Consider the following 10,165-nt stretch of genomic DNA (forward strand, 5'->3'; position numbering starts at 1 on the left):
AGCAGCTGGAAGCTCTACAACTTCCTGGCAGACGACCTGCCATTTGCAGGCACCTCAAATAATCGGACTGTGGACAATTCAAACTTGAATCATCTTCAACTCTTGTTTCTTGTACTCTCCCCCCACACTCTAGGTCCTTGATTTCCAAATCAAATCAGAATTTACTTTTATTTGAAAGGGGGATTTTTGAACCAGTGAGCAACACTCTAGTTCTTTTGGTTTTTTTTTTCTTTACCCCAAGTAAGAAGCTTCTCACATCTCTGATTTAGGAGTGGCTTAATATTAAGAATGTGATGGTTGTAGCTCCTTTCCTGAAAACATCTGTTCATGGTGGCTTGTGATACACCGACACCAGTTGTGAAACCCAAGTTCTTGAATCAACTGGTCACTGGTTGCTTGTGCACCTTCCCAACAACACTTTCCTGTTCCAGTGAACTCTCCAATCTGTGGACTTTCTGTTGCTTAATCCTCCTTGTTGAAGGTTTCATTTGTCTTCCCAGTGACTGTTTCCATGTGCAAGACTGAACTAGACTGTAAATATCATTTCTTAATGTTTGAATAGTAATTTAATCAAATTTAATATTCTAATAATCTGAGATTAATTATTGATTTTAGTCCTCTATAATCCATAACCAAAGTTAAAACACAAAATGAATGAAATATTTCATTTTACATTAATAAAAATAGGTTAATCTTTTCTGAATTAAATTATAAAAAAATTTCATAATATTCTTACATGTAGCACTTTAGAATCTTAACATTAATATCTTAAGAGTTAATACAAAGGAGTTAACTCATTGACAGATTGACACACTCACTCTCACACACATCAGTTGTGGGTGTAGAAATATTTGCTGCATTTTCCAAGGAAACTTTGGCACATAAGGTTCAGGGCTCAAACCTTCAACCCTGTAGGTTTGAGCCTACAGGGTTGCACCTGAGCTACAGGGTGGCTGTAGCTCAGGTGGCAGAGCAGGTCAGCCACTAATCAGAAGGTCGGTGGTTCGATCCCAGGCTGCCTCCTGGCTGCATGCCAAATATCCTTGGGCAAGATACTAACCCCATGTTTGCCTACTGGTGGTGGTCAGAGGGCCCGGTGGCGCCTGTGTCCGGCAGCCTCGCCTCTGTCAGTGCGCCCCAGGGCAGCTGTGGCTACAATGTAGCTTGCTATCGCCAGTGTGTGAATGGGTGAATGACTGAATGTAGTGTAAAGCGCTTTGGGGTCCTTAAGGACTAGAAAAGCGCTATACAAAGGCAGGCCATTTACCGTTTACAGATAGTCGAGTCTGCTCCACCACCTGAGCTGCATCCACCCCATCACATTTTGTTTGAGTTAAAGTTTACACTGTGTTTTGGGTTTAAATTGAATGATTTCTTTTAATTTTTTTTTTTTTTTTTGCATGGTTTTTTTTTTTTTTTTTTCTTCATAGACTGATCAGTGAGGGTCATATCGACCTGGTGGTCAACTTGCCCAATAACAATACTCGCCACGTGAAGGATAACTTCCTCATCCGCAGAATGGCCATTGACCATGGAGTCCCACTCATTACCAATTTTCAGGTCAGTACTATGCTGCCAACTAAAACTGGTGGTTTTATTTACAATCTGACTCACTGTGACAACTGACGGACTTCTGTTTCATTTTTTTTTTCTTTCTGCGTTAGGTGGTAAAGCTATTTGCTGAGGCGATCCACTATGCAGCTCAGCTGGACACTACAAGTCTTTTCCACTACCGACAGAAAGAAAGCCAACAAAGAGGGTCTGGCCAGCAGGGTTAGAATTTCCTCTCCAGTGCTGTTGACAAACAGCAATATTAAGTGAGAGCAATATTTTGTACTATTTTCTTATAACACTTGGAGCCAAGCTTTCCACATTAATGGGGAAATAAGCCCATTTTAAATAAACCAGAATTCTCCTAAAGTCAGGAGCTTTTACAATAATTAAACTCTGCCTTTTCCCAAAAGGTCAGACGGGTCATTAGAATAAATGCCCCGAACTAAGAAAGAGATGAGTGTTGTACTGGATTAGGATAAACATCAGCCATCGAGTTTCTTCATAACCTGGCAATCCAAAAACTGTTAATATTAATAGCTAGCAAGCTAAAAAGCATTATAGAACTAATTACTAATAATTAAAGCCCTTTCGTTGGAGCGCAAAACCAATTCTAAAGGGTGACTTATAAAGGGGTACCAGAGAAGGTAATTACACTGGATTTTCAATTATGTAAATCCCTAAGGAGAGTTTATGTTCTTTTGTTGTTTCATTTATGGCTCTCGCTGGATGTAATGAAATGAAAATTTTCAATTTCTCAGCTCCCCTCAGTAAATTTTAATGCTACTGGCTTGGCCAAAAGACTTTACTAATTTGCTCTTGTTGAGGCATTTTATTGTAGTTTGGATGGTGCTAAAGATGTACTGTATGTAAAGCATGTACTATATCCATAACTTTCAACATAAGTGTAGATAAACAATCTGAAATAATAGACTTTCCCCCATTTTGGTAAGAAATCACTGTTATTTTCAAGGGCATCGGTCTGGAACACAAACTTTGAAGTTTGAAGAAGATGGCAACCTCTCTGTTTATATATTTGGATCGATCTCTGTATATACCATATGTTTCAAATTCAGTCTGCATGTGAACCTGCTGTGCATTTTAATGCATCAAAGTGAAAACGCATTCAACCAGACGTTGTGTTGAAATAATAGTCTCATATTTTGTTACTTGCTTTTGGTAATAGTTGTTTTAACAATCAGTGAAACACAATAAAGACTTATTTCACATAATGGATGCTCTTTGTGTTGGTGTTTTTCAGTGCGCTTGTGATGGTCGTGCATTAAAATGACTGTCACTCTAACATCAGTGTAGATGCTTTTAAGAGCCCCGTCGGACACAGACGCACACAAATTAATTTGGCACTAAAACGTCAAATTGAGAAAGACTAACAATGGCGACAGTTAATTCTAAGGCCAGTTGTTAGCTTGTGATCAGATCATCTAAGTCATATTTACTGCCAATGTGTATGACGTAAAAGCAAAAATCCCAACTTTAGAACAAGGCTTGATATCTGTGGCACTGTACACTACATGTTAAATTTGTTTAATACTGTTATATGTGTTAATACAGTTCTTACATGGACAATTAAGACCAGTTAAGATGACTTTTAATGTCAGAATGTGATGTACAAGTTTGGATTTATTTGGGATTTTCTTTCATCCACACAGGCTCAAAATTAGACATGCATACATGAAGTGATGCTGAAGCGCGCTGGTTTAGCTCAGTTGGATATGCAGTCGACCATATGCCGCACGGCTGAGAGTGGCCGGCCCGGGTTCCAGTGTGACTCGTGGCCCTTTGCTGCATTTCTCCCCCTGTCTGTCACCCTCAGATGAGAATAAGTTGGTTAGGAAGGATGACTACAATAAAATGAGTTTTACAATACGTTGGCATCCTCTCAATCCATCCAATCAAGAAAGACGCCCCTGCTCCAGAATAAATTACACAAGCGCAACGGAAAGTTACAGCTGTCCACACAGACAAGCTAAATGTCTTCTGAAAAGAAAAGTTTTACTGTCAGATAAGAGAAAGATTGAGGTATTTGCCCACAAAGTGTGTTTGAAGGAGTAAAGGTGAGACTTTCAAACCTAAAAACACTGTACAACATAGCCATGGATTCATTATGCTCTGCATTGTTTTTCCACCTGTTGACTGATAATATTGCACAAAGTGGATGGGATAATCAAAAAGTAGTAGTACCTCCAAATTCTTCAACTTCACCTCATGTCAACAGCTAGATGGTTGAAACTTGGACATAACTGGGTGTTCCAACAGGACTTATGCCAAAAATGTGATGATGGCTACCAAAACATTTGGTCAAGATGGAAGTTGTTAAACATTTAACCAAATATTAGTGGGGGTGTATGCATATAATTGAACCTTTTTATGTGTAATTTTGACTCAATGCGCAATTTTAAATGAGAAGAAAATGCAATTCTTGTCATTAAAGATGTATGCTGAAAAAGTCATTGCACCCTGGAATAAGAATAGTTATAAATAAGTGATAAATAATAAATAAATTATTAAAACCCCCAAATTATCATGGCATTCATGCCATGAGGAGTGTATGCAAACTTTTGATCACAGCTGTGAGTCGGAGTGTAACTATTTCAGTGAAGTAAGGAACAACAAAAGGTTTAGTGCAGTTCATCATCCCTGCAGAAAAGCTCAGGGAAGGAGCTTTGTGATGGTCTTTTCTCTTGTAAAAATAAAACGCAATTTAAAAAAGTATAAATCTTTCTTTAGTGTCAACTTTCCTAAATGGGTTTTCTTGTGCCGCGTTGTTCATTGTGCAGTGCCAAGCCATAATGTGCTCATTATTACCCCTTGAGACTGGTGGGGAAAAATCACTGACGGGTACATGAAGGTGGATGAGAACTGCATTTGTACTGTGCGTGTGTGTGTGTGTGTGTGTGTGTTTATGTTCTCCTTAAGGGCCACAAGGTATAACAATTATAATAAACACCTCCAAACTTTTTTCCTCCACTTTCGCAGGAGAGAAAATATTGCAAATATAGACTAATGCATTTGTAAATGTATGAATAGCTGCCACACCTGCATTTACCACCTATTGAGACCCTCCAGGTTTTCTTCCACACAAGAGCACAGCTGAACAAAGAGGTAACCTGCACATCAAGTCCAAAAGACTCACGCAATAATGCTATTATAGGGCCTACACACTTGGACTATGCAGTTATTTTTTATTTGGTACCCCTATAGCTTAATCTCTTAAACCCCAACGCCCCCTGATACGGGCGCAAAAGGCAGGAGATCAGTTAGGCTTGGGGCTTAAGAGGTTAACTGCTACAGATTTTGTCTCTAGACTAAACTCTCTAAAGAGTGCTAATATTGATCTGCTACATATTCTTCCTCCTGCAGTTTGACCCACACTGTTTTTTTTTCTCCTGTGCCTCTGCTTCTACAGGTGACTAAAATACCTCACCATTTTTCTTTAAGTACCATTCTGTTCATCTGCCTACAGCACTGTAATATCCACAAATAAGCAAACACTTTAAGAATTGTATTCATAAATGCAGCCTGGGGCATATTGTGTTTGTTTATAGTGCAGTTGTAAAATGTCCCATAGCTGGCAGTCAGTGGAGAGAGTATGGGGGGAAAAATGCACAACCAAATTTGTCCATTAGAAGAGAGAAAAAAAAAAGCGTTTATTTGTTTTTGTTTTTGTTTTTTTGTTTTTTTACTGCTGATGGAGAAGCACATCTGGGGTTTAACATATGCTTTATAGTGTCACCCTATGCTGAACATTTGGTTTAGTGCAATGTCAGGGCTATAGTTTTACTTTTATTTGCTTTGGTGTGGGAGAGAAAAGGTGAAATGGGGAGAATATGTTTTTGACTCTCAGGGGTAAAAACAGCAAAAACAAAAACCCAACGACACTTGGGTCTCACATAAAAAAAATACCTCGGTCTTTATAAGCAAAATCTCAATTCTGATTCAGCTGAGCTAATACTACCTTAGCAGCCCAGAGCCACCAGAGTCATGAATCACTGCAGGTACAGTATCCAAGCAACAGGACTGCGCGTGGTGCTCATTGCTGACAATAACTTCCACACAGACCCCTGTGTCTTCAGGAGTATTTCACCAAATCCTGCTTTGATTAAAATATAGTGTTGTTAAATTTAACCTCACTCTGTTATTTGAAACATGGATGTTTTTGTGTTGGGTCTGCTGACTCTGAATCATCCACGAGCGTATCAAGGTGTTAGTTTCTATATGTGGCCAAGTGCTTCCTTGAGTGCACAAAATGAAAGAAAAGACAGCAAATGAAGACCATAAACAAAAATGTTCTTTGGAAGGTTAAAACTTAGATTTAAGTGTCATGAAGGTTGTATTTTTCCACTTTACAAACTGAGAGAAAATATTTTCCAGCCAGATTTTGAAACTTCTATTTTTCTAATTACCTGGGAATGGTGTTAGACATACCACATATTAATACATATTAAACTAGGCATATTTTACATAGCTAATTTAGTATTTAAATATTATAAATAATGAGTTTTAATTTAAATTTAAACTCATGAAAGTTTGCTAGATCACACTGTTGAGCATGCTATTGTTCCAATGCTTGAATAATGTTTTTAAATTCTTTAATCGTTTATATATGTTTCAAATGAAAGGTTTAATATTTTGGGGAAATTCTGCTATGTGTAATTTGAATAGTAAGTTGACCTGCAGGTAAAATTGCAGCTGATATTAATTGATGATTTAATTAAATATGAAATAGCATTGTATTTTGTTGGATCTTCGAGTAATTATAACGTGAATCAAAGCATAAAAATGCAAATTATGTAAACATACATGAACATATTGAAATTAAAACATTTTTAGATTTTGGCAACTAAATATTACTGTTTAGCAGTTGTGCATAGGGCTCTATGGCTTATTTAAATATCTCACTGTGTACAGATATAGTTTCAGCTAGGATGGGGATAAACTGACAAGTATTTTGGGTGTACTCCTCCATATAGTGGATTTTTGGTACTATATACACATTTCTACATTGACTAAAAGGATCCTGCGATGTATTCTCAGTTTTACCGCATGCTTAGGCGGACAAGGATGAAATGAGGCAGTTCATCAAAGATCTTCAGTCATAGCGTTCATCAGCCAGCGTTGATTTCAATCAATCACAGCATTAATACAACAGGCAAAATTAAAAACTACTCCAACTTAAGAAAAAATCCATCTATCTGTCCATCTACTGTATCTATCTGCAGACATATAGATATATGTCTGCTCAAATCAAACAGAATAACTGACATTGTCAGACTTTGTTCCTTTCTTTTAAAGAAGAATGAGGGTATGTAGCCTGAGCAGTCATGTCCAAAAATGATAAATAATGCACTGTTTCACTACATAATTCTTCTAGCTGGCATGAGGAGAAACCCGCTGTTTTTCACTGGAGGAAAAAAAAAATAAACCTGGCTAATTGACATGCGTTTTTCATGCTGTGCTAAATGAATAATTTATGGAGGTGAGGAGCAAGCAGGGCTTAGAAGACAGTGCATCACAGTGGGATAAGTCATATAGTAGTTGGAGACAGAGCCATGCATGCCAAGTGTGCACAAAAGATTTGCAAGGGACCACTCAGTTGTTCTGATTAGATAAATCACAGCAATAGGTTGTTGTTGTTTTTTTGTTGTTTTTTTTAAAAAAAAGACATTTTTCTTCTTTAGATTTCTCTTGCATTAAATTTTGTAGTTTTAACACACTATTTAGCAAATGCTGACAACTTTTATCTATTAAAATACACATAAGCTCTCCACCCTCACCTCCTCTATCTTTCTCTAACACAAATATACAAACTTTCAATCGTATAATACAAATAATGATGTCAAATCAGCCCAGAAAGTCTTCTTAATGCTTTGCAGAGTCTAATTTCTTCAACTGCTCTCTTTTGATGAGTGTTAAATACCATTCTGTCAGCAAGACACCACCCCATTAGCTGTAGTAGCTTTTAAATTCAATTGTGATTGTGCAGCTTAATTGTTTCCCAGGCCATCAAACAGTTCGAGTTGCCATCTGTAAGTACACGATTGTCATAATGGGTTTCCACACTGCGACAGCAGAGTCACCTATTGTTTGACAGCCTCTGTTCATCTCATGAGAGTTTAAATCGCTTACCATGCCTCCAATAATGGATGGACTTTACTAGGACAAAGTCAAAGTTTTTTCTGTTTAGATAATTAGTTAATCCCCATATACAGCAGTTAATCTTAGTTTCACTTTTAACCAACTACAGCACATAAGTCCTGCTTACAATAATGCATCCATCCACTTTCTTCCACTTTACAAATTCAGGGTGATTGGGTGGACTGGAGCCTGTCCTGGCTACCAGTGGTTCTTTACCTGAAGCAACCTCTTTTTGACTATATATAGGGCTTTCAATTCACACCCAGTTCACCCAATTCACACCCAATTATTGGCTCAAGCCAGTAAAACTTACCAATGCATCACTAGTTCTTTTATATAGTTAAAAGGCTCCTTATAAAGACAAACACTTTCATAAAATTATTTCAAAATCCATAAAAACAAAAAAGAGAGGACATTTCCAGAAAGAAAACTCACCTGCTTGGTTTAGCCCAGTGATGTCGAACATGACATCACCAGCACCATGAAAGTCAAGAAAAGCTGGACAGGTCACTTCATAAACTCTTGACCTGCGTGGAACCTCAGAACAAAGAAACAGAAGTACATATAGACAAAGAAACAAACAGGATTTAAACCTGCAAGAAAATAAAAGTAACAGTTGATTGTCTGTTCGCTTTAACGTGCTCAGTTGTTTTGATGTTTTGAATACAGAAAAACCCAGGATAATAAGTGAAGCAATGTTATCTTAGCAATGGCAAGTCCCAGCAAATAAGCACAATTTGTCACACCTATAAGTGTGGTGCAACTAAGTAGTGTAATACTGTCAAGTGATTTCATACAACTAAGGTGTTTTGAGTCGGTTCAGTGTGACTATCTCTTAAATCTTGATTAGCAGAAGGTGTCTGTTGTAAATTGTACATTCTTCTTCATTGTTTTGACATGCACATGTATCGCAAGCCTAAAAAACTAATTACTCTAGCCCTGAATCACATCAGATCCCTGTATTTGTAAGCTTCCCTGATGAGCCCACGTTTAGATTACTTCCTTGTTAACACACAATTAGAAACACTTTGGAAGAGAAACGGCAGTGATGGCAAACTCCCTTTTGTTAATTTTTTTTCCCACCTTGCAGGTTTCAAGGGAGGACTTTGAGTTCTTTAACGAGTATGTTTTGCAATCAGTATTACAGAACTTCCTCTAAGCTCAATCACACCCCTTGTTTAGTGAAAGAGGGTGGCAATTAAATGTCGTTGTGGAGTGGTGTTGGTATTCTAGTGGTAGAGAGGAGATTTCCCTGCACAGTCTGTGAAGGTTGTAACTGAGGCTTTGTCTGGAATGTCAAAGACGAGGTGTATGCTGTTCAACACACACACACTCCCCCAAATGTACTTGCAACCGTGCAACTCGAGGAAACCTGTGTAGTCTGCTAAAAACTCACAGCCAACCTCTGTAACATGCTCCCAGGGAAGCTCTACTCAAAGTATCATAGGATTATCTTTCCAAGCCTCTAACTATTCTGCACTCAAGCATGGGTTTACTTGTACATTAAGCTGTTACAGTTGTGCAGACTACGGAGGAACTTTCATCCAAAACAAGTGAATGGAAATGTGATTTTAGGAATGAGTAGGTGTCTTAGGGCCAGATATATAAAGCAGAGCAAATTAGCATGAGGTTGCAGTTGCACAAAGTTCTGTGGGTAATGTATTAACAATGTATGATTTTACAAAGACTAAACCACTTAATTTTTTCAGGAATTACCAGACCTGATAAGTGAGTAATGCATTAGTGGAGGCTTTATGCATTGGATTCTCTTTGGAAACCATATGAAATTTTAGATCCATGAAGCACCTGAAGGAGAATTATTGTTTTTGAAACAAGGCAGAACTCCTTGAGCAATAGCTGGGGACTGTATGAATGTTAGACGGTAGTTCCCTGGATCTGAAAGCTCAGGAGAATCACAACATCTATCCAGAGGAAGGTAGTTCTACAGCACACTCTTCTACCAAACAAACCTGGATTGCGTGTGCAACAGGTTACCTATAGGGTTTGTAGAAGAGCAGTACAAAACATTGTATGTTTTACTTTTACTGCACTAAGAGTGTAAATGTACACACCATCCTTTTTAATTTTTTGTTTTTCCTGTGTGTCGTTAGGGTGGAGGTTTTTTTTTTTTTTTTTTGTTTTTTTCCTCTTTCTTTTTTCTTTTTTTTTTTTTCTCCTTTCCTTTTTTTTTTCTCCTTCTCTTTTTTTTTTCTTTTTTTTCTCTTCTTTTCCTTTTTTTTTTACTGGCTGCCTGTCTGTCAGAGGATAGACTTTAAAGTTCTGATGCTGGTCTATAAAGCTCTGAATGGTTTAGGACCAAAATACATCAGTGACCTCCTGACCCAGTATGAACCTTCCAGATCCCTCAGGTCATCTGGATCATCTTGCCTTGCCTTGCCTAAAGTTATGAACATATATGTTGGAGTAAGTTTTCAAATATTTTAGAGCCACAAAAGTA

At 37.7% G+C, this 10,165-nt stretch overlaps 1 protein-coding gene across 1 annotated transcript in view; it reads left to right on the forward strand.

Annotated features, from left to right (window-relative positions):
- The window catches only part of cps1 (carbamoyl-phosphate synthase 1, mitochondrial), a 62,893-nt gene extending 60,106 nt beyond the window's left edge, over positions 1-2,787 (forward strand). The window contains 2 exon segments of the mRNA XM_040027855.1: positions 1,431-1,560; positions 1,665-2,787. Coding sequence (XP_039883789.1) covers positions 1,431-1,560; positions 1,665-1,778 — 244 coding nt within the window. The 3' untranslated portion in view covers positions 1,779-2,787.
- Positions 2,788-10,165: the final 7,378 nt, after the last annotated feature.

Source organism: Simochromis diagramma, unplaced genomic scaffold, assembly GCF_900408965.1.
Source record: "Simochromis diagramma unplaced genomic scaffold, fSimDia1.1 OVJJ01000343.1, whole genome shotgun sequence".
Classification (NCBI taxonomy): domain Eukaryota; kingdom Metazoa; phylum Chordata; class Actinopteri; order Cichliformes; family Cichlidae; genus Simochromis; species Simochromis diagramma.